Source organism: Mauremys reevesii, linkage group 27, assembly GCF_016161935.1.
Source record: "Mauremys reevesii isolate NIE-2019 linkage group 27, ASM1616193v1, whole genome shotgun sequence".
Taxonomy (NCBI): domain Eukaryota; kingdom Metazoa; phylum Chordata; order Testudines; family Geoemydidae; genus Mauremys; species Mauremys reevesii.
Genome location: NC_052649.1, coordinates 5,388,510 through 5,412,904, shown reverse-complemented (window position 1 = coordinate 5,412,904; position 24,395 = coordinate 5,388,510). Strand labels below are relative to the sequence as shown.

Sequence of the window (24,395 nt, the reverse complement as noted above, 5' to 3'; positions counted from 1 at the left end):
TTGTTTCAGCCTCTTTAATAAATACCTGGTGGGGCCCCTCCCAGGCTGGCGAGTCCCTGCCCAGCTCCCTCTCACATCTGGCTCCCAGGAGCAGCCTGCGCACATCTGTTAGCCGAGGCCCCTTGCGTTAGTCAAGGGGTCCAGTTTACCCACTAATCCGATTTTAGCATTAATCCAGTTAACATTGAGATCAGGATTAATTCCGGGTTAATCAGGATAATCCTGACAAAATGTTGAGCATTAGACGTTGGCTGAATTATTGTTATCCTGAGCAATGCACTTTTAATTCGGTAGCGAGACCCAGCCGGGGGGTAGGAGGTGGGCGAGGCTGTGATCTGGAAGGGGTGAGAAGGGGGAATGTTGAAGCCAAACTGAGAGCTTTAGAAACCACCCATGGGGGGGGGATGTCTCTTAGGGATCAGCCTGCGCCCCCAAACTAGAATGGGCCCCGATCAGAGCACCCCTGAACTGCAGGGCTCTTTAGTCTCCCCTGTGCTGCAGCCTGGGGCCCATCTGGCGACGTTGTGGGGGAAACTCTGCCTCCTGATTATTTCTCTTCCCCATTCCTCTTGTGTGCTTCCCGGTCCCATCCAGGGCAGGAAGTAACGAGCTGGGCTCGGCATTCTCACTTATCACGCAGTGTGGGAGTGGAGCCGTCGCGCATGGTCCACTGAGATCAAACCAGGCCTCGCCGCACCGAAAAGCACCAGCTGTTGTCACGGGGGCTAAGAGAACATTTGGCGGGGGTGGCAACTGAGGTTGGGTGTGATGGTGAAATTGCTGACCCCCTCCCTGAATGTTTTCTACAGCATCTGCTCCCCGAGGGGTCACCAGTTACTGAGCTGTGGCTATATAGGTACTTTGCTGCACTACAGAGCCTGGTCCCTCAGGCAATAGGGGTAGAGCTCAGGTCCTGCTGCTCCAAATCCCAGCCCCCACCTAGCACTTGAGCTAAAGAAGAATTTCTGTTAGCAGTATAGGGTCCATGACACACCATGGAGAGGTTCCGATTCCAGACACTATGGGGTGTGTGTGTGTGTGTGTGTACCAACCCCGATTTCAAAGGTATTTATGCTCCCAGCTTCCAAAGTTAAGAGCCTAAATACCTTTGAGGTTCTGGGCCACAGTGGCCGTTCATGACACTGTGCATGTTCCCACTGAAATGCGGCCACCTCTGGTGTGGGAGTAGCTGGGACAAAGCACACTGCATAAAGGTGCAGAGCGGTTTAGACCACCAGGTTCACTTCTCAATTGCCGGCCTCTCCCGGGGGAACGACTCTCCTGCTCTGGGACATGTGGGAGGAGGGTTGCACCTGCAGTAAATGGCTCGAGAACTCAGATGTCCCCTCTCCAGATGTGTTCTGACGTCAGTGTTTGAGCGGAGGCAGGGAGCTGAGTAATGAGATGGCACATCTGGTGCTTAAGCCTCTGGTCCTTGGCTTCCCTTCTGGAGGGGGCATTTCCAGGACAAAACCTGAGCTGCAGATCCCAGCCCAAAGGAGGGGGTGCGCATACGGGGCGACATCCCCACCCTGGTCCTGGGCAGGTGCTGCTGTCTGGGAGAGAAGTTTGGTTTTGAAAGCTGGCTGAAAGCCAGGGAACTGTATTCCCTTAGGAGCCACCGACAGACAGAACTAGTGACGTGAGGTGGAGTTAGTGTCTTGAAATCTTCCCTACAAGGCTGTTCTCGGCAGGCAGGGGATTTTGAGTATTATAAAGGGAACGCTTGGTAGATCCTCATCATTGTAGTGTGTCTCTGCACAGCTACACTGCATTGCAGTGCTGCTCTGCCGCTCCATGGTGCACTGCTACACTGCCCTGTACTGCCCCAGTGTACTGCACTGACATGCCGCACTGCACCACTACACCATGGTGTGCAACTGTGCTGCACTGCCACACCTCAGTGTATTCGTGCACTGGCACACCAAAGAGTACTACTGCACTGCCACACCCATGGTGCTCTGCTACACTACACCACCACATTGCAGTGCACCACCACACTGCCATGCTATAGTATATGACTACACTGCCACACCACAGTGCTCTCTGCTCCATCGCCTTGCAACACTGCACTGTACTGCAGTGCTGCCGTGCTCTGCTACGCTGCACTGCCCCATTCCATTGCACGGCCACACCTGCAGTGCTTGCTACACTGCACTGGCGCACTGCACTGTGCTGCAGTGAGACAGTGCTCTGCAGCACTGCACTGCCTCCCTGCTCAGTATTGCTATGTTAGACTGTGCTGCTGCACGGCACTGTTACAAAACAGCTCCCCATAGCTGCAAAAATTGGAAACGGTTTCCTGATTTCCACCTCCCCACCCGCCTTTCTCTGCTGAAGGCTTGGAGGCCTTTCCCACGAGCACCGTTGGTGTCTGGCCCCATCTCTATCCCAGAGCACTGGACTGTGATAGGACACTGGGGCAGGAGGTAGCTGTCTTGTTTCATAGGGAGCCTTCTAGCAAAGAGTCTGGGGGACATGGAGAGCCCCAGAGCCATGACGGGTGTGAGTGGACTGTGTGCAAAAGGCGTCCTGGGTCCCAGTATCCGTCACTCTGTGCTGCAAGCCAGGTAAATCAGGGCTGTGGGCTGGGATTGTCCCTTTGTCCTCCTAATACCTGCTGGGCCTTTGCTATATACTGTCTGCCTCTCGCTTCCCTAATGCTCACAGGAGCTTTTTAAATGCACCAACAGGATTTAGGAGCACATGTTCCAGGGTGAGTCAGTGAGACTTGTGCTCCTAAATCCCGTGGCTGAAGCTGAGACATATGCCACCCCCCACCTCCGCCCCACACACATACACACACTACTTCCTGGGAAAAGACCTACTAGCAGAGCAGAGCCAGCCCAGTTGTGAGATCTCCCGTTACCGCTCCTCTCCCAAAACACCTGACTGCGCTGGTGCGCTATCGAAGCGCGTCAATAATGGAGAACAAAATGGTGTTTGTCAGAAGTGAACGAACCCCGTATCGTGTGTGAGGCTCTGGCCTCGATGTGCCCGCTGCTGTTCTGCTGTTCCTTCGCAGCGGGGCCCCCGGCACCAGTGCCTGGTGGTGAGGGGCAGCTCCCCGGGCCAGGCTTATCATGGGAGTGTGTGTGCGCATTGTAGGGCTTAGGTCGGACTTGGCTGACCCTCCTTTAAGTCCGTGCTGTGCTATCAACTCTGTGAGATCTTGACAGGTTGCTTAGGCCCAGATCCTTAAAGATGTTTAGGCACCTAACCCTCATTGGTCACCTTGGGGAATCTAGGCCTCGGTTTTCCATCTGTAGAATGGGAATAAGGTATTAGTTTTATTGCAGGTCTGTGACTATATTGTAATAGCACATTTTTATTGCTATTAGATGTATTATGGTAGCACCTAGATGCTGTCATTGACCCGGACCTCATGGTGCTAGGTGCTGTACATTGATATTGCTATTAGATGTATTACGGTAGCACCTAGGTGCTCAGTCATGGACCCGGACCTCATGGTGCTAGGCGCTGTATAAACACACAATAAAAAGCCAGCTCCTGCTCCAGAAACCCAACAATCTAAGCACGAGACAAGAGACAACAGATGGATACGGACAGTCAGGGGAGTTCAAGGAAACAGTGAGACAACACTGGTCAGCGTGGCAGGCAGTGCTCTCTCCACCCCAGCAGCCCTGCCGGGGGCCAGTGTTTGGGGAGGTGTCGCAGCAAAGGAGAGTTTTGAGGAGGGAGTTGAAGAAGGTCCATGAGGTGGCTTTGCAGCTGTTTGGCGGGGGGTGACCCCCCAAGCCTGAGAGGCTGCAGGGGAGAGAGTGGGGGATGGAGGCGGGGATCATGAGCCCATCGGAGGTGAGCAGCATTGGCGGCTTCATAGCAAATGGGAAATGCTAGGGAGGGTGAAAACCAAGCCCTTAGTGGCCGTGTCTGGGATACGGATACTGCTCTGCCACGACCTGGACCCCTAAGTCATTTCACACAGGTACCCAGACAGACAGCAGCACCTTGGACTGGGCGGGAGGTTTCCTGTGACATTTCGATGAGGAGGGAGAGAAAAAACATGCAAGAGAGGAAACATTTGGGGCAAGATATTTGTGAGTCCTTCCCCCTCCCCTTTATTTGCAACCAGCTTTAGGGGCTGCTTGACATTTTAATTTCAATTAAAAGGGTGGATTTCCTCCTGCTTTTTTGAACCACCTCTACTGACAACTTTCTTCACTGGCTGGGCTCCCTAGCTGGGCTCAAGCTGCCAGCCTAGAGCTGGAAGGCTGCTGAGCCCAGCATCAGCCTCCAGGGCTCCCCAATCTCCCTGCGCGATAAATAACCAGGTTTGTTCAGGCCGCGTCCCAGCTGTGCCGAGATCTTCCAGCTCCGTCAGTCCCATCCCTTTGCATTCTCCGCATTCTGAGTGGCCCAGCCTTCAAAGCAAACCATCCCCGACACCCACCACGCGGGAGAGGATGTCTCTGAGGGTGAGATTTCACACCAGGTCAATAGCTCTTTCAAATGGATGAAACTGAATAGCCTCTGGCCTGCTTTGGCTGGGGCAATCCGGGCAGGAGCAGCAGGGGAGTCACAGCTGGGGGGGCAGTGTAATGGCTTTTCCAGGTGTCGAGGGGTAGGGTGCCCAGCAGCTGTTTTTTCCATCCCCTTTGTGCTCTGAAATCCTGCTTAAAATGCCACTTAACAAGGAAAAATATCCAGGCTGGGCGGAAATAAAAGACCTGGCCGTGGGCGCATGGATATTAACCTTCAGCTCTTTCCCTCCTTAAAATGGTTTGCAAATATTGACCGACTAATCCTGCCAGCTCCCCTGTGCATGCCCGAAACCAGCTGGAGCGTAAGTGCCACCGCCGCCCTCTGCAGAATGGTGTCAGAACTGCACAGCTGTGTGTCATAGTCTCCAAACTGCTACTGGAGAGTCTCCTCCAGCTCAAGCAGGTCGAGGGTCTGTGCTTTTAGTGCAGGAGGATTCAAGTGCTCCCCGTGACGTTCCCGGCAGCCATGGGGGGGTTGGTGCAGTGTTACCATCCTTGTGTTACCAGTGGGAATGACACCCCGTGTCGGAGCTGGGTTCGGAACTGTGCTCAGATGGCTGGAACGTGCCTGTCTAGCTACAGCAATTATATGGAGCCCCTCACAATCGTTGATCTATTATTTGCCCTCACAACCGCCCTGGGGGGCAGGGCTAGGGTGTGTCCCCACTGGACAGGTGGGGAGCTGAGGCACAGAGAGGCTACGGGCTGGCCTATGCTACGGGGACTCTGGCAATAACCCTGCAGCGTAGCTGCAGCGTGCAGCAGCAGAAGGGGTTTTTCCTTTGCTGTAGGAACTCCACTTCCCTGAGCAGCAGTAGCATTTGTCCATCGACCGAGCCGCGTCTACACTGGGGGTTAGGTCAGCTTAGCCGTGCCGGTGACCAGATGTCCTGATTTTATAGGGACAGACCTGATGTTTGGGTCTTTTTCTTATATAGGCTCCTATTACCCCCCGACTCCATCCCGATTTTTCACACTTGCTGTCTGGTCACCCGATGTGCCGGTCGGGGGGTGGTTTGTTCACCCCTCAGGGGGATGTAGCTACATCAGTCTAAACTTTTAAGTGTAGTCCAAGCTTTAGTCACTAGCCCAAGTTTACCCACCAAGTCGGGGGCAGAGCAGAGAACTAAACCCAGAACCTCCTGAGAGCCTGGCGGGTGCCCTGGCCATCAGGCCATCCTTCCCCTCCCGCTCCGGCTCCTTTCCTGTGGTTAATAGGATCATTTTGCTCCTTGGGCACCTCATGGCCCGAGCAGAATGCTGCCTGACCTGCTTCGGGATGCAAGAGAGGGAAACTCCCGTGGGCCAGGCCGCTGGGAGAACAGAGCAAGGGATTTCAATAGCGAACGAGGACCAAAGGAGGGGGAGCCAGGGGCGTTTGATTACCCGATCGAAGTGGGGCAGGTGACCTGGCAGGAAGAGAGCAAAGATGGATTTGGGACAGTGTCTGCTCCTGCTCCGTTTTAACTCCTGCGTCTGACGTGCTGAGCATGAGACCAGGATGTAAATATTGTTCGTGGTCCAGTGGCACCTGGTCCCAACCGAGATCAGGGCTCTGTTGTGCAAGGTGCTGTACAGACCCCCCCCCGAGCTTGCCCTCAGAGGCACCAGCAGCACAAACTGGCCCAGGGAAGTGGCAGAGCTCAGAGCAGAAGGCAGGTCTCCTGCGTCACACTCCAGTGCCTTAGTCACTGGACCACCCGAGCCCCCTCCCTGGGTAATGTGCCGGGATCAGTGGCTTCGGGGTGCTAGGCCACAGGCCCATCCCTTGAGGTTTAGCCACCTACTGAGCTGCCAGCCAGATCTTTTCTCTGAGGCCCTGGAGAGAGGAGCACAGCTGGAGACAGGTCTGTTCTCGTCGTCTCTAGAAGGGCCCAATCCTCCAGGGATGCTGAGCTCCTGGGTCTCCTTGCCGGGCTGAGGACGCTCAGAGCCTCACCAGACGGGTGGGGGGCATAGTCAGATGCTGGCTTTGCTGACGGGAAGGGGATTATGGGGAGTTAATCCAGCTCAGTGTCTGACCAGGAGCTGGAAAGTGTTTTTATCTACTCGGGAAATAACTGGTTGTGCCACGGGGCCTGGCTGGGCCTGCAAAGCATGGATGAAGCAGAGCCCATTTTCGTGGGCTGCTGCCTCCATCGGGACCCCGGCAGTGGAGACACAAATAGTCCCAGAGCTAGATGTGTTCGCTGGGCAGCGGCTGGTGGAGCAGAGTGGCCGGCAGGACTCTTTAAAGGGCTCCGTCCCTCCACGCAGGGGCGATTTATTGCCAGCCCAGCTGTTCGAACACATTTCAGGCCATTATCTCTGCAAACTGTGACCGAATGGAGCATGAAAAGGGGAGTTTGGGGACGGGCGGCTCCAGTGCTGCGAGCCCCAGCCCCCCGCAGCAGCTGCTCCCATCTCCCGCTGCTTGGCCTGGGCCCAGCCACCGGATCCGGCTCGGGGGCTTTGCCTGATGCCAGTGGGGTCTTTGGGGGCTCGTCTGTTCCGGATGCAGAGTCAGGTCTGTGTTGCCCCTCACTGCTTTGGGGTGGGGGACTTGGGGCTAACCAGGTGGGGGCTGCTGCTAGGGGCTGGGATCCCAGCGATTCTGCGGTGACTGGCTGGGCTGGGGAACGGCGGGAGCTGAGACTGGGAACCAACGTACAGGGGGGGAGGTGTAAAGGGAGGGGTTTGTGCCCTGCTTAGTTTTCCTTTCATTGCTAATTTAATTCTCAACAGCTCTGAAATACAAGTGGATGCAATACGTGTGGGGGGGCAGGGAATCTGGGGGGATCCCCCCCAATGTCCAGCAAAAGCGCAGGCTGTACTGGAGAACCAGCTATAGCAGCTGGGTGCCCCCAAAACTGTCCTTAGCATCTGCCCTGGGAGAGCCAGGGATTAGGACAGGCTCAGCGGAGGCGAGGGCTGCAGTGCAGACAGGGTCACCAGATGTCCTGAGTTTATAGGGACAGTCCCGATTTTGGGGTCTTTTTCTTATAGAGGCTCCTAGTACCCCCCACCCCCGTCCCGATTTTTCACACTTGTCTGGTCACCCTAAGTGCAGGTGTCACTGTTGCACCTGTGCTGAGCTTTTTGCTCCGTCTCTCTGGCTGTTCGGATCATTGGCCTTGCTGCCTGCAGTGGGGAAGTGCACGGAAACGGCGAAGCAGTGGGACCTCCCAGAGACCACGCATGCCTGGCCCCAGAATAGCACCATCCCAGCCAGCTGCCCTGTGCCCGTCTGTCTCCTGCCCGACCGCGTTGATGATGGGATCGTGGGGCAGCCCGGTTAACCCCTCGCTGGGCCGAACAGGGTGTCAGCCCCTCCCCGAGCTCTTGGCCCAGGCTCTTGGCAGGCTCCGTGGCTGAGCTAGCCCGCTAGCCAGCTAGCGACTGACGTTCGGGGGTAAATGAAAGCTCAGGTTGTGGAGGACAAGGTGGCCACTCGGAGAGGTGCCCGCTGTGCAGTACGGGCTTGGGCCAGCTGCTCCCGAGCCCTGGCTGAGTCCTTGTTTGGCAGGCCCAGCCATTGCCAACTGAGTCTGAATTGGGACAGCCTGGGTGGGGGGGCGGAGGGGAGGAGCAGGGAATGTCCCTACCCTGCGGGTGTGCCGAAGGGCAGTCCCGCATTGCTCTGCAGGGTGGGCATCTGCCCCCAGGGCACATGCCTCTCCCATTTGCCCTGCAGGACCAGGCTGGAGCGAGACTGGCTAGAATATATTAACTGCCAGCAGGAGCTAATGGGAGCTGGCAGCCAGCGGTGGGGCCTTCGCAGATCCCCTGGGGGCCGGGATTGCAGTGGGTGCAGCGCTGGGGGTGGGCTGGCCGGGCAGGCTAAGCCTTGGGGGAAGGGTCAATGTGCGCGTGCAGTGAGGGTAGGACCCTGGCATGGCACTCGGGCTGGGAGCTCAGAGCCGCCTAGCTCTGCTAACCTGTCCTTCCCCATCCCCTGCTCCAGCCCCTCCCTCTCTCCCGCATCAGCCTCTAAACCTCCTCACTGCTGCCCCCGACCCGGTCCCTAGCCCGATGCTGCCCCTCATGCTCAGAGCAGCTCCCCTCCCAACCCTTCTGCAGCCATCTAAGTGCCGATGCCTCCGCGCCGCCCTGCGCCTGTCGCCCACATCCCCTGTTTCTCTGACTCACGGGGGCGTCAAGCTCTGCGGGGCCTGGACTTTGGCTTGGCTGGGTTGGGGCCAGGTGGGCTTCCCAGCGCCCTGGATCTGGGCTGCTGCTGGGGCGCCAGAGGTGGGCGAGGAGACAATACTGAAGCAGTGTGGCTAACGAGCCTGATGCTCTGTGTCCCTCTATGCTCCCCACCCATCACTTGAGCTGGCGGGACAATCCCACGCCCCACCGACCCCCGTTTATCCCCTCCAGATGCACCCGAACTTACAGCCTCCCCCACAAGTCTCCTCCGCCCGTGTGGGGGCCTGTCTGTGTTCCTCCAGCACGGCCTGTTTAACACAGCAAAGCTGGCAAGGGCCATATCAGCCCTGGCAGAGGGGAGTAGGGCTGGGGAGGGAGGAAAAGGGGGGTGGGGGACGAAGGAGGAGAGAGGCAGCCTTATCTAGCCAGGCAGAGAGAATGAAGTTGTTTCTTAGCAGACAGTAGAGAATTGTTGGAGGTTTTGGAAGCTAAGCGAATTGCTTAATTGTATCTTTTTTTAACTTTGGGAAGAAGAAAAAAAGACACAAGTGACCCCCTCCCCCCTTTGCATAAGAGGCTTAAACAGTGGGGAGAAGCCAGCAGGCTGCAGGAGACCAGCGGTGGGAGAATTCTGTCTCTCTCGCCACCCTCCAAAGGCCAGGTGTGTGGGGGAGAGCATTGCCGGTGTATTACACAGGCCCTTGGTAACTAGTTTCCCTGGGAGAGGAACAGCCAAGGACGTCTCTACCCTTGGAAATTTCCCAAACTAGCTATTTCTAGAATAATTATTTTATCCTGGTAAATTTCCACCTGCTGCTCTGCTACCCCCAGTAAGTGAGCTGAACCTGGAGAGGAAGGTGGGTCCAGTGGTTAGAGTGACCCCTGGGAACTCTGAAGACCCAGGAGCAAGGCCCTACTCTGACACAGACTTCCTGTGCAGCCTTGGGTGAGTCATTTAGTCTCTCTGAGCCTCAGTTCCCCACCTGGAAGATGAAGGTGATAATATCTCTGTTCCTCGCAGGGGTGTAGTGAGTGCGTTCAGATAGTGTGTATGTAACCAGATAGAGCTTGTGCATTCTCTGTACAGACCACACACCCTTGTATTACAAGGAATAGCATGGGGCACCCCTGTTTCCTGATGTCTGCCCTCTAATGCCAACTTCCAAGAAAATTCCCCTGTGTGGTTAGACTGCGGAACTCACTGCCACATGATCCAGTTGAGGCCAAGAATGTAGCAAGGTTCCAAGAGGGTGTGGATAACCGGCATCAGCAGAGTTACGATAGTTAATGCAGAAAGAAGATATTAAAGCTCATGCTTCGGGGCTTGAGACAATCTCTGTTAGGGATCAGAAGGGGGCCTGTGTAAGGGGCAGATTATCCCACCTCTGCGCACTGTGGGGTTCTTACCCCTTCCTCTGAAGTAGCTGGTTCTGCTCACTCTGGGAGACAGGGTTACTTCAGCTCGCCATATGCCTCAGTTTCCCTTTCTGTAAAATGGGGAGAACACCTGTTTAATTACAGAGTGCTTTGAGATCCTTGGGTGATGGGCAGCTCTCAGATCCCTTGTTCCCCCTTCTCCGACAGCCTGGAGATTGGAAAGCGAGGGACTAGAGCTCTGGGCCAGGGGTGACGGTAGAGGAGCGAGTTACATTTTCTCCCCATCCATTATCTTGGCCTTGCAGCTTCTGGTGCCCAGCGTGGGGTCAGAGATGGCAGCGAGGGGGCCCGGGAGTCGCCCTTCAACTGTGCTGCATCTGCCGCGGCAGCTGACAGCTCCAAGTGCCAGGGCAGTTGTGTGAGTGTCCCACTCCTGCTCCTCCAATGAACAGCAAAGCAAGGTCCCCGGGCCCCACCTGCAGACTCTCCCAGCAGCTGCAGGCTGTGGGGCGGGACTCCTGTCCATCTGTCCACCCAGCGCCTGGCGGGTCTTTGCACAGTGACCGACTCCCTGCCACCCCCAGGGGAAAATCCAAGCCGGGGACACGCGGGCGACACCAGGGCCAGGCACACCGGGCCGCTCCTCGGCCCTGCACGTCTCAGTCCATCTGTCCCTCTCCCTCTGGGGCCATCACTCCAGGGAAATCCGGCCTGGCTGGAGCAGCTGGGAGATCTGCTGGCCAAGGAGGAGCAGGCTGGGAAATGGCCATTCCTCCCTTTTGAGGGGGTCAGACTGCCGGGGGGAAGGCGCTGGGCTGGCTCCCCAGTCGCCTCTCCCAGACAGCACAGCAGGGGTCAGCCCTGGCTGGCCACAGCTCCCCTTTCGTGCCCTGCCTGGGCCTCTCTTCTCCGGGTTCCCACCCTCAGCTCACCGGGGTGGATTCACCCCGCTGCCCTTGCTGCCTTCCTGGCTTCAGGATCTCTTTCCTCCCTGCTGCTCTTGTGTCCCTTCCCAGCTGCCCTGGCACTTCCTTCCTCTCTCTCCTTCCCGCACCCGCCCTGCAGCCCCGGGTCAGTCCTGACTCCTTGCTGGGGGAGGACTGAGGAGCCAGCATGTGTGTTTTCTCCGCTGTCACAGGCAATAATCTCCCTGAGCTTGGTGCCTCCGCCAGAGATCCCCTGCCCGGCAGCGCAGCCCTCCGGCGTCAGACCCTCCCAACAGCAGCTGACTGGTGGGCTGGACCAAACAGGCCATGGTTTTGCTTAGAGGCAATTCCGTGCCCTGCCCTTCCTTGTCCGCTCTTTAGCGAGATGCTTCTCAAATGCAGACAGACGTGCCGCCTCTGTCGTGGCGGTGGGGTGCCAGGCAGTGCCAGCGCCCCGCTTTGCAAGGGGTTAATCGGACGGCTATTCCCATTCCCATGAGATCACAGTTTGGCAGGCAGCTCGAAGCCTGGCCAGCCCTGGCCCTGGGCTGTGCAGCAAATGAAAGGCAAGACGCTGCCTCCTTTGCTTTCCGTACAGGGCTCTTGAATTAAAATCTCCGCCGCGGCCCCTGCCATCCCCGGAGTGTGTCACTCATAGCACATCATCGCTGGGGCATAACGCGCCCTCAGCGCAAACGCAGAGCCGCACCCACCACCCCTTGGCCGGGGGGACGCAGTGGGACCTATTAGCCCTGGGTGGAATGCACGGGTCAGCCCCCGCAGGTCCCTGGGACAGAAAGCCGAGGGGTACTGGACCGCTTGCTGTCACGGGCTGGCTCGCAGACAGGATCAGCACCCGCAAGTGAGTCTGGACTCTCCGAAGGACTCAGCCCGTCGGCTGCTGAAAATGTCATGGGGGAGCTGCAGGGAGGCCGGGATGTTCACAGGTGTTTAGGTTCCTGACTCCTATTGATTTCAGTTGCTTTATAAATCTGGCCCTGGCTGGGGGTGCTGAGCCCCTGAAAACCTGCCCCCCAGCATGAGGCCACTTAAATCCCACTTAACTCTTCAGATCTGAAGTGGGAGATAACTGATGCCCAAGCCTTGTGCATGGGGGTGAATTTCATCCCAGACTCCCACAGCACTTTTTGGTGTACCTCGTGCCCTGATTTCCGCACAGGGAATTGAATTCTCTCAGCCGACATTCCCCCCCCCCCCGCAGTTCACTCCGCACCCTGAATCACAGCCTAGGGTGCAGGAGCCGCCGTGGCCAGCCGGCAAAGTGACTGGCCGTGTGTGCTCCTATGTGAGTGCATGCACGTAAGGATGAATAACCACGCTGCTCTGGTAGCACGGCCGGAGGCGGCTTTGAAATGTGCTAGGCAGGTAGATAAGCTTTTCCCTTGCCTTTGGGAGGAAAGGCACTTGATAAATAGAAGGGGGTGATGATCATTACCCCATGTTCAGCGCTTGACAGGCGACCCTTTCCTGTCTCACCGCTCTGGATCACACGTGATATAGAAGCACTGTCATAATCGTGTCACGCTTTTACGTGGCGCTCTTCGTCAGGCAGGGGCTTGAAGCAGGACTCGCCCAGGGAGGGCCTCTGCCTGCATCAGACCAAATGGGCATAATGGCCCCTTTTGGGCTCACCGGCAATAGATCTCAAAGCACTTTGCAGGTGAGGAAACTGAGGCACCGGACGGTGCAGTGATTTACCTAAGGTCGCCCGGCAGAGATGGGAATAAAGCCCCAGGCTCCTGAGTCCCCGTCCAGTGTTCGATCCACTAGGCCACACTCCCTCTACTGCAGCGTATCGTGTTTCCAACGAGGAAGCTTCTGCTCCCGGTATGTATCGCCCCCCTGCACGATAGCCGAAGCCTGATCCCCCGAGGTAGATCAGTGCCTGGAATGGCCCCGTTCTCTGGGGGGTGCTGTGACTTTTTCCCCTTCCTGCCCCCAGCGAGTCAGCACTGTCCTGCTGAGGGCAAGGGGCCGGGTGCCATGAGCAGGGGGATCAGCACAGTTCCCCGAGGGTGCCCCGAGTGGCTGGCACCCATCTGCCCCGCTGCTCTGCAGGGTAGTACACTGGCGGAAGTCGACTGTTTACAGAGTGAGCTGCTCCCCTGTGACAGCTCTGCGCTGCTGCCATGCGCTCTCCCGGAGAGTCCAAAGCCGGTTCTGACAAGTCTTGGTTATGACCCGGTCAGGGCCGGATCCGGCCCCCAGCCATGTAGCTGGGAGCTTTGCTGTTAATTTCACTGGAGGCACGATCAGGGCCCCAGTGATAACGTGGCTCCATCTTTTTAGCTGGCAGCTTAACCGTGGTGCCAAACCACCCTGAGGAGCGGGCGCGAGGGGCGGTGGCATCTGGGAGCAGACAGCTCATCTCCACAGGGGCCAAGGTCTCTGACAAATTGGGGAAGGGGGCGGGTAGGCAACAGCAGACCCTGACAGCGTCTGTTTTAGGCCCCATCCACACGATGACTGCAGCTGCCTCGGGATCAGGTCACAGCAAGCCCCCAAGTCCTGCGCCCAGCCGCCTGTATAAGAGCCATTGACTCCAGCAGGGGCAGAATCACGCTGAGGGCCTGGATGGGCTCCGCGCTTGTGAAGGCAGCTAGGGCCTGTGACCCAAGAAGATACCACAGGGTTGTACCTGGGGGCGGGGGAGATCACGGGGTCGCTGTGGCTGTCAGGGGCTGCTTCGGAATCTTTGCATCAGCTGGCGGCAGGGGTGGGAGCCGGGGCGCGTGGGGGGCTGCCCTTTAATAGATTATCGCCTGGCAGGGTAAGTCATTAGCAAGGCAGAGTAATAAACAGCCTGTTCCCGCTGAGTGAATGGGAGGTCAAGGACGGAGCTGCAGCGCTAACTGCAGCACTATCAGGGGGGAGGGAGAGCTCAGTGGTTTGAGCATTGGCCTGCTAAACCCAGGGTTATGAGTTCAATCCTTGAGGGGGCCATTTAGGGATTGGGGCAAAAATCTGTCTGGGGATTCATCCTGCTTTGAGCAGGGGGTTGGACTAGATGACTCCTGAGGTCCCTTCCAACCCTGATCTTCTATGATCTGTAAAGTCAAAACTCACCTTCCTTTTTCAACTTGGGTGGGGTGGCAGCAGCTGCCCTCCCTGGAGACTGGCTGCCGGCCTCCCCTCTGTATATCCCTGGTGTGGCATCGACGTGATCCCACGGCTGCCCGGCTGGTTCCCGCAGGCGGCTCGGCTCCTGCTCTCACTCTTGAGTGGGGGTCACCAGGGTGTGTCTGCCTCTTGGAAAGCAGGGCCGCCAAGAGCAGCTTCGGGCCCTGGTGAAAATTTTTTTTCGGGCCCCCCAGCAAGGGCAGACCGACTAAACAGGGCCAGGGAAGCTGGGCCCCAGGCCCCCTTCCGGATCGCTGGGCCCCGGTTATTTGTACCGGCTCCCCCCGTCGGCCCTGTTGGAAAGGAGAGCTCCCAGCAGGGTCCTCTTGCGCCCGCCCCAGGTGGTGCAGCCCAGCCGGCTGCTGGCCCTGCCCGCGGGGAGGTGCTGTGGGCGCAGAATGATCGCGGATCCAGAGGTCCTGCAGTGCAGGGAGCGAATGGATAACACCCCGGCCCCTGTCCAGACTGAGCTAAGCAAAGGGCCTCGTTGGGGGTGGAAAGCTAACGCGGCTGCCAGACAGGAAGGATGGGTGAGAGGTGGGGCTAATACGGGTCCAGGGGGTGTGACTGCCCCCCTCCCCCAGTGATCTTTAGGGGTGTGTGTGGCACATTTCTTACGGGGCTGGATAGTGAGCTCACACCAACTCACCCTGCGCAGCCAGGCCCACCCTCCTCCCCTTCACACTGGGCTGGGATTCGGGCTGCGGACCGAGGTGGAGGGTGCTACCGCCATGGCTGAGGCCCCCTTGGCGGGGTGAGGAGGAGGCGGGGTGCACCCACTGAATCGGGAGGCCCCACCAGTGACCCATCACCCCGCCGGCTGCAAAACCTGGCTCCGCCACTGGGCTGTGGTTAAGGTACCAGGCTGGGATCCAGGAGATCGGGGCTCAAGCCTGGCTCTGCCACAGGCTCCTTGCGTGACCCAGGGCAAGTCACTTCGTCTTTGCACCTTGTTGTCCCCTCCCGCCGCCCAAGTGACAGTAATAACCCTGCACAAGGGTTCTGCGAGGCTGTGTTCATTCTCGCTGGCAAAGGGCTTCGCCACTGCAGTGTCAGAGCAAGGAGCCGCAGCTGGGCTGCCCGAGGCCCATCTCAGTACCTTCCCTGCAAGGGCCCGTTCCTGGTAGCATCGTCGATCTAGCATCAGTCGCCTGGCGGTGCGGGTAAGGTACACGTGGAGTAAATGCAGCCGTAGAGGTGGCCTGTCCCGAGAGAGGTTGGGAGTGTTGTGTTTCGTTGTCTAGCTGTGATGTCATCGCCCCAGCCTGATGTCATCGGGTCCTCGATCGGGCTACGTGAAATCCCGTGGCCTGTGCTAGGCAGGAGGTCAGACTAGATGATCAAAATAGCCCCTTCTGGCCCAGAAATCAATTAATTTTCAAGCTACCGCGTTTTTTTAAAAGATGCTGTAATTAGCCTCTTTGGATGGGGTTAATTACTCCAGGTCAATTGAACCCTGGGCAGCTGTGGGAAATCACCTCCCCCGGAACAGCTGGATGTACCATGCCCTGCTTGTGAACCCCCCCACCCCACCCCTCAATCAACTGCTGCCTCCCCACCGAACTATCTGGACTGATTTTGAAAGCATGTCGAGCTCGCCAGACACCCTGAGCGGCTCCCACACTAAAACCCTTAGCAACGCGGATGCTAGCATGGCAACAGCAGTCACTCTGCTAACCAGGCCTGTATTGTCATGCAGATAGAGCGCCAGAGACGTATTTTCCCCACTTGGTTCAATCTATTTTTATTTTCTTCTCCAGACAAAATAAGTGGGTGGGGAGGGAAGCTGGCTTGGGCGCATGCAAACCCGTCGCCCCTCCCTTCAAAGCCTTCCCGAGCCTTGTAGGTGTGACAGTTTGGGCCGGGCTTGGGTTCACTTTAGGGGAGTCTGGGAGCACCGAGGGGCAGGGAAGGAGCGCAGAGGGGCTCGGAGTGGAAAGCAATGGCTGGGAGAGTGGGGGGCCAAGGGGCAGAGAGAGGGACGTGCAGCTGGAAAACGACAGTCAACACAGCGACACCAAGCACAGTCAGGGTAGCTGGCGCGCAGGCAAATCATTGCCGGTGCCTATTGCCCGCTCTGGGGGGCAGAGTTAAGGTTGTGTGGGTGTTCTGGACGGGCGCAAGATGCCTCCAGGCAACCTTAACTCTGTGTTACCGGAGGTTTTGGGTCTGGGCCGGCGCAGGTGGCTCTGGGAGGCAGTACGGCCTAGTGCAGTGGGTAGCCTGGAAAGGTTGTGAGCCTTCCTCCTCCCTCGTCAAACTCACCCACCTTCATGAACCATCTTGAGATCTAGGGAGGAGAATCAAGAAGTGCTTGGAGGCCCCGGGCTGAGATCAGGACCCCATTGTGCCAGGCGCTGTACATATACCGAGAGAGGCAGTCGCTGCACTAGAGCAGTGGTCCTCAACCCGGGCTCCGTGTGCAGAGATCTTCCAGGGGGTCCATCAACTCATCTAGATATTTGCCTAGTTTTACGGCAGGCAACATAAAAAGCACTAGCGAAGTCAGTGCAAACGAAAATGTCGCACAATGACTTGTTTGTGCTGCTCTATATACTAGACCCTGAAATGTAAGTACAATATTTATATTCCAATCCATTTATTTTGTAATTATATGGTAAAAATGAGAAAGTCGGCAACTTTTCAGTACTAGCCTGGCTGTGACACGTCTGTATTTTTACGTCTGATTGTGTGAGCCAGTAGTTTTTAAGTGAGGAGAAACTTGGGGGTACGCAAGACAAATCCGACTCCTGAAAGGGGCCAGTGCTCTGGAAAGGTGGAGAGTCACTAGCCTAGAGAGCTTACGATTTCGATAGGGAAGCCAGACCAAGTGGGAGAAACAGAGCATCATTATCCCCCATTTAGAGATGGGAAACTGAGGCATCCCAAGATTAAGGTCTGGATCCCCAAAGGCATTGAGGGGCCTAATTCCCATTGAAACCAGTGGGAGTTAGGAGCTGAACAGGTTTGGAGGACCTGGCTCGAAGTGCCCAAGGAGACACAGGAAGTCGGTGGCAGAGTCAGGGAGTGAGCCCGCATCTCCTCAGTCCATGCCTTAATAACTGGACCACCCTCCATATTTCGGGCTTAGCTAGAAAAGCCGGCTGGCTGGCTGGCTTCTGAAATAGAATTGGCCTCCCAACAGGCCTGATTCTCCACAGCCTTGTGTCTTGTGGCATCACGTACCCCGGCGTGACGTGGGCGTGAAATGCTACTCAGTGAGAGCGGTGGCACTTCACCGTGCACTCCCGTTTCCCTGGGCTAAAGGACCGCACCGGGGCGGGGCGGGAGAAAAGGGGAGGGGGCGAGTCTTGTGGATTCATCTGGTTTGGAGAGAAATGACGAGAGCCGCTTGTAAGCCCTGCAGCTGAGCAGGGATGGCCCACCTGCCGCGGGAGCAGACGGGGCCTGGGGCTGCGCACGCTCAGTTCTGACCGTGGTCCAGGGGATATTTATCTTGGGGCGGGAGGAACAGACCAAGGACTTGTTCCTGGCGGGGCCTCTTGAGCGTTATTCACCCTCTTGCTCGTGACGATGGATGGGAATCTCAGCCCCCGCCGTCGCCCCGGTCACAGATTGGATCTCGTCCTGTGTACGTGTGCTCCTGAGCAGATACCCAACGGCAGCTCTGACGCGGCGCAGTGAGCACGCGGCTGTGCTGAAAGGAGCCGCGTGGCCCCCACAGCCGGCCTGGCCCCGATACGGCTGCCCACTGGGTACCAAATATCTCCCTCACACTCAAATCCACAGGGCAGCACAGATCCAGTCCATCCCAGCCTGCCCAGCTCCCGTCCCTGTCCCCGGCGTACCTCTCTTGGGGCCGGGGCGAAACCCATCTGAAAGACTCCCATTAGCTCCCCCTCCCAGCCAGCAGGATCAGGCCCTTCGAAGTGAGAAACCGTTTTCTCGCCGTTTGCTGTTTAAAGACCCGTTTTGCCGACTGTTTTGTTTCAATGTAAATTGCAGCCAATTTTCTGGCAGTTATTTACAGAGAGAACGTTTTCAACCCATAAAACTTCCTCACGCCCCAGGATTAATTAACGTTTCCAATTAATGCTTAATTTAAATGACGATTATGGCTGTTATCATTTCACATGGAGGGGGTTGGTCTTAAAATAGAGCTGCTGTCCCTTCTACGCCCCCTTTCCTACACCTCAGGAGCTGTTTGTTCTCTGGGTTTGATGCGTCTGCTGTTGCTTTGCATTTCTGGAGATCAACAGCCAGCCGGTTTCCATGTTGAGTCAGAGCCGCGTGGCAAGGTCCCGGCGTCTCCACGGGTGCAAGCCACAGCAGGATTCAGCAGCATGGCGTGTGTCTGTCTTCAGGGACGATGGGAGCAGGACTCCTGGGTTCCAGTCCTGGCTTTGACACAGACTCATCGGGGTGTGTCACATGCTCACTCATTTTGGATGTCCAATTTGAGACACCTGCTTATAAACTCTCGGGGGCGGGGACTGTCTCTGACTCTGCGCATGTACAGCGCCTGGCGCAACAGGGACCTGATTTCAGTTAGGGTCTATGCAGCACCTGGCACAATGTCTCAGCTGTAATTCAAATCCTATAATGTCCACAGAAAGCGAACCCATAAGCAATGAGAATTCATTCCAAAATCTGTATGGACATTTGTGGAAACGCTTTCCCCTATATTCACCCCAGGGCTGATTTCCAGAGGTGCTCTGCATCTGCAGCCCCCTAGGACTTCAGGTGCTCAACACATCTCCGATACAGATCCTTGAGCCGATGGGATGAGCGTATTCCCGGTGTAGGTAGATTTCTTTCCCTGGGGACCGTGTGGGGTGCAAAACGCATTGCCTTATACGATGCATGTACCTGGTATGCTCTGTTCCTATTAAATATATATGCACAGCATACCGCATGCAGGGTTTACTGACATTTGTGCAGAAAACCCCTGCCCGCAGGCTGAGCCTTTCAACTGGGGGTATGCGTTTGGCTGTGAAATTGGACTCCTGGCATATTAAACTTTTACTGCTGTAAACCCAATCCCTTTACGTCCGCCTAACTCATGCAGCCGTAACCTTTGACGCTGCTTTGCTCCCAGAATAAGCTGGGCATTTAAGCTTCCTGGGAGCCAGTTCCTTGCCGTTATGGCTGGCGACCCTCCTTTAATTGCTAAAATTATTCCGAGGCCCCCGGTTCTGTTGCCAAGTGGCCATTGCCGTCTTGATTGTAACCAGTGAGATAGAAGGACTCAGAGGAGCTTGGAGTGCAAAGGGACTGTCTGTAAATTACGTAACACGTAACTGGGTGATTTTTCAATGGCCCTGGTAACACAGTGTCACCCTGAAACACACATGCCAAATGAAGGAGCTGCTAAGGCGGTTTGAGACTGCAGCCTGCCCGCTGCGGGCGGAGAGAGAGCCAAGGACACAGCAGATGGTCGTACATGCTTCACACAAGAGATCAGGGGGGGTCTGCACTGAAGTCGAGTGTAGAGTCTGGAGCACGGGGCACAGAACAAAGCAGCCCCCTGACACTGCCTCCTTGGGTCAGACCGAGCCCACGGCTCACCAGTGCTGCCTGGGGTCTCCGGAGGCACTGTTGCCCCATGGGGGTGTAGAATGGGACACCCTGCCCCGGGCACCCCATCGATCCGTGAGTTCTAGCTAGCCCGGGGGGGGGGGGAGGGTGCGGGGGACGTTCTCTGACCGCTCGTTTCTTCCGTTCCAGACCAGAAGTTCCCGGCACTCCCAGGGCTCCCAGCCCGCCCTGGCCGATCAAGCCAAACTCTCCTTCGCCTCAGCGGAGTCCCTGGAAACCATGTCTGAAGCCGAGCTGCCCATTGGATTCAGCAGGATGAACCGGTTCCGGCAAAGCTTGCCTTTGTCCCGCTCCGCCAGCCAAACCAAGCTCCGGTCGCCAGGTACCGCAGGCCGGCTCCCACGGGGTCTCCCTCGGGGGCGTTTTAACCCTTCGCCCCACCAACACGTCCACACCTGCCATGAGAGCTGGGGCTGGCAGAGTCCATTGGTGGGACGGGGGGGCTGACTGTGTGTGCTCCTGTCTCCCTCTAGTGGCTGCCTCTGCTGACTACAACAGCCTGCTACTTACTGACAGCTGAGGGAGCTACTCCTCTAGCTCCAGCGCTAGGGGGTTGTGCCTTTGATGACCCATGGCATTCATACGTGTAACGGGGCAGGGATCAATGGTAGGGTACCTAGGAATGACCACACTCAAATGGATCAGACCAGGGGCCCATTGTCAGTATTGTGCCAGCTATTGTGCAAGAAACCCCATTGAAGGCATTTATGGGTGACTTTGTCCGTAGGAGGAGAAACCTCCTCCTAAAGCCCCCATCAGCCAGGAGTTGGCTGCTCATCAGGCCAGCCGTTGACTTTTCTGATCTGCAAACGCTGGTCACGTATTGTTCCCCGGCCCAACAGCTCCACTGCATAGCCACCAACAGCCCAGGGCTCCGGTCAGGCAAACCCAGGCCACTCCCCCTTTCAGCGTCCAGAGAACTCCTGCGGCTGTAAGGAGCGGATGAGATGAGGGTTCCTTCCTGTGGGGTGGCAGCAGCTGGGATCTCCCAGGTGGCAAGCGCCGGAGATCGTTGTTACTTTTCGGGAGTGGCTGGGGAAGGGTTGAGATGCAGAGTGGGGGGGGGGAAGGAAGATGGGGATCAAAATGATCCCTGTGGACCGGCCAGGGCTAGAAATCAGCTTTGCAGTGGTGTTGAGTGCAGCCGCAGCCCTGGCGCCGTTTGGGGAGGGTTAAATACGGCTCTGGGTGGGAAGTTTGTGGCTAAGCCCGGATCACTAGCACTTGGTTTTTAAGTAAGATATTGGACTTTAATATATGTCACTCTTCCCTGGCTTGAGCAGTGTTTTACTGGCACTGCTCTGGACGTGACTATAGAATAATAACAATAATATGGGGTCTATAGACCCCCCAAGGAGATGCGGAAACTGAGTCACAGAGCCAGGAATAGCACCCGGGTCTCCTGATTCCTAGCCCCTTGCCCGACATACTGGGCTGCTGCACTGTCAGTCAGTGCCTGCTCAGAGCTGTGTTTTTACCCTTTCTCCCCTTCTCTCCCGTCTCCGTTTCCAGGGGTTCTTTTCCTGCAGTTCGGGGACGAGACGAGGCGCGTCCACATCACCCACGAGATCAGCAGCATGGACACGCTGCACGCCCTCATCGTCCACATGTTCCCCCAGAAGCTCACCATGGGGATGCTGAAATCGTCCAACACCGCCATCCTGATCAAGGACGAGTCGCGCAATGTCTTCTACGAGCTGGAGGATGTCAGGTGGGGGCCCCTGGGAAGGGGGCGGGGGCCGCAGGCACGCTCAGTGGGGTGGGGAGAGGAGAGCGGGGTAGACAGAGGTTCTCTTCCAGGTGGGCTCAGAATTCCAACTCAGGTTTGCTCCCCGCATGGTGACAGCACCAGTGTGTTTGCCAGGCCAATTCCCAGATGCTTTGGCGCAAGGGAAACTCCTCTCTTGTGCACATGCCCTGGCTGATCGGCCAGTGTGGCCCGCGTGGCCCATCCCTCCCTGACCCCGCAGCAGACGGACGTCCTGGCGCGTGAGATTTGTTTACTCCCATTGTAGCACGGAGCGAGAGGGCTGCTGCTGCAATGCGCACGGCCATTGGGGTGCCCAGCTCACTGCTTCGCCTTCTCTTTCAGGGACATCCAGGACAGAAGCATCATCAAAATCTACCGCAAAGAGCCCCTCTACGCCTCCTTCCCAGCCTCGCACATCACCAACGGGGACCTGAGGGTAAGGAGAGGGCGGCTGTCCCACCTCTGGGGGAGGGGCTGTCTCAACTTGTCCCATCTGGGAGGGAGAAGAACTTTTCATGGGGCCAGGGCTCTCCCATCTCCAGGTTGGGTTTGGGGGAAGAACGGTGCCGGCAGATGCACGCGCACACGCACGGGCTGTCAGAAGCTGGAGGGCAGGCGTGGCTGTGAGCACAGAGGCCTTGCCTGGGTGAGAGCCAGGGGGGCTCGGGGAACACGGGGGCCTGGGTGTGTTTGTGGAAGGAGTTACGGGCTCCCATTTGTCAGCCCCAGCTGCAGCGCCGTTAAGTGTTGCTTTAGGAGATTGGAGGGTCTGAGCCCTGGCAGCAGAGTCATAAACATGCTGATTAGGGTATTAATCAGAGTAAATTGTTGTGCTCCTGGAGAGAGGGTGAGGGAGCTGCAATCTGCCAGGGCGTGTGGGATGCTGCTGATCTTCATTTCTCGGGTGCATCAAGGTGAAGGCCAAGGGGGGGCTGGTTCTTCAGGGGTTGGGTTTGCACCAGGATTCCAGTCTCATCCTAGGAGGGAGGGAGGGAGGGCTGAGTTTGCACTGGGCTCTGGCGGCCTGGTCTTGCCAGGAGTGGGGGGGGGGATTACTCCAGGATCTGCCTTCTGGCCACTGCCGCCTCTACTGACCCTCCCCACTTTGTGTGATCTTCCCTGGGCTGTAAGTCCCTGTGGCAGTGTCTCCTGATTTCACAATGTGTGTGTGTGTGTGTGTGTGTGTGTGTGTGTGTGTGTGTGTGTGTGTGTGTGTGTGTGTGTGTGTGTGTGTGTGTGTGTGTGTGTGTGTGTGTGTGTGTGTGTGTGTGTGTGTGTGTGTGTGTTTGAAAGCATCAATGTTTACAAACAAGCAGCTCACGCCCCACAGGGCTCCCCTCCCTTAAGCCCCAGCCTCCAATCCCAGTTTGCCTTTGCGAGAAGCAGCAGCGTGTGAGTGAGTGTGTGCGCGCACGCGTGCGAGATCACCCCCACACGACAGACTCTAGGCCTGGTTCTCCAGTGCCCTGCCCCCTGTGCAGCCATTTACACTAGTGCCAAGCGGGTGCAAGCCGTGGCCATCCGGGGGCTGGCAATGGAGGATTGGGCCCTTCCTTGCACATGGCCCCGGGCTATGGGCTGCAGCGGAGAGGCGGGAGCTAGGCAGGGTCGGTATCCCTGCCCTCCTGTCCTGTGCCCCTGTCTTCCCAGGCCCTTCTGCCTTCTAAACCACCCCATGTGCCACTGACCATCCCCTGCCGCAGCTCGGTGTGTGAACTAGGAGCCGCCAGCACATCTAGGGGGGTCGCCAGGGAGAACGGGGGGACAGCGGGGGAGGAGAGAGGTACTGTCACATGCACGTGCAGCACACCTGCAAAGGCAGCTCATCTCCGAACAACCCCCTTTTGCGGGTCTCCGGGCCCCGCTCTGGAAGGGTTCTGCCCAGGCAAGGCTGCCCCAGATGGTGGGCCTGGGGCTTGCCCCACAGGAGGGGCGAGTGGTTACAGCCTCGGTGGCACTTCTCTCTTCCCTGCAGCGGGAGATGGTTTACACCTCCAGGGAGTCGTCCCCCACCCGCCGGCTGAACACCATGTCCCCAGCTTCCCACCTCACCTCCGGCTCCCCTCCGCCCGTGCTCCAGTCTTCCTCCCCCTCCCGCTCCCGCATGTCCTACAGCGGCGGGCGCCCGCCCTCCTACGCCGGCAGCCCCGTGCACCACGGCGAGCGCCTCTCCAACCTGCCGCCCGCCCCGGGCGTGTCGCCCAGCCCCAGCGCCATCCTGGAGCGCCGGGACGTCAAGCCGGACGAAGACCTGGCCAGCAAGAACATGCTGCTGGTGAAGAACGAGGGGCTGTACGCCGATCCCTACGGCATGGTGCACGAGGGGCGGCTCAGCATCACCTCCACGCAGTCCCTGGCCGGCATGGGCGACCCCTTCGCCTACGCCGGGGGGCTGTACAAACGGGGCTCGGTCCGCTCCCTCAGCACCTACTCGGCGGCCGCCCTGCAGACGGAGCTGGAGGACAGCCTCTACAAGCCCAACGCCCAGATCTACAGCGACGGCTACGGGCCCAGCCTCGGCTTCCGCATGCCCCCGTCCTCCCCGCAGAAGATGGCCGACGGCCGGCTGGTGGACGTCCAGCAGGGGCAGAGCCCTCACAGTCCCTACTCGGGGCCGCCCAGCAGGTCCTCGCCCGTCCGCCAGTCCTTCCGCAAAGACTCCTGCTCCTCCGTCTTCATGGAGAGCCCCGTCAGCAAGCCCCGCAACCCCAGCTCCTCGGGGCCCCCCGAACTCTTCCCAGGCCCGGGGGATCGACCCCTGTCAGGGTTCAGCCCTCCCGTGCCCGCCAAGGATACGGAAACAAGGTAAGGGGCGGGGCTTGGATCGGCAGCTTCCCAGCAACGACTGACTCCTGGGTTTGCCGTGTCGGTCAGATGGGGAAACTGAGTCACAGAGACAGTCGTACAGCAGTGGCAGAGACGGGAATTAGATGCAGTAACTGGCTCTGAGCACTAGAGTATGATCCAGCAATACAGAAGGCAGCAGAGTTTAGTGGTTTGAGCTGC

General features: G+C 57.7%; 1 protein-coding gene and 1 long non-coding RNA gene across 16 annotated transcripts in view; one reads left to right on the top strand and one right to left on the bottom strand.

Annotated features, from left to right (window-relative positions):
- The window catches only part of SRCIN1 (SRC kinase signaling inhibitor 1), a 168,849-nt gene that overhangs the window by 111,803 nt on the left and 32,651 nt on the right, over positions 1 to 24,395 (top strand). For all 15 annotated transcript variants that reach the window (XM_039516601.1, XM_039516615.1, XM_039516614.1 and 12 more), the window contains 4 exons: positions 19,769 to 19,961; positions 21,152 to 21,350; positions 21,732 to 21,825; positions 23,365 to 24,194. In XM_039516601.1, coding sequence (XP_039372535.1) covers positions 19,769 to 19,961; positions 21,152 to 21,350; positions 21,732 to 21,825; positions 23,365 to 24,194 — 1,316 coding nt within the window. The remainder of the gene's footprint in view (positions 1 to 19,768; positions 19,962 to 21,151; positions 21,351 to 21,731; positions 21,826 to 23,364; positions 24,195 to 24,395) is intronic.
- On the bottom strand, positions 9,992 to 15,284 carry LOC120392113. The gene is made up of 3 exons (XR_005591599.1): positions 15,180 to 15,284; positions 14,027 to 14,244; positions 9,992 to 10,123 (listed from the first exon to the last, which is right to left on the bottom strand). It is a non-coding gene; the product is annotated as an uncharacterized LOC120392113 (long non-coding RNA).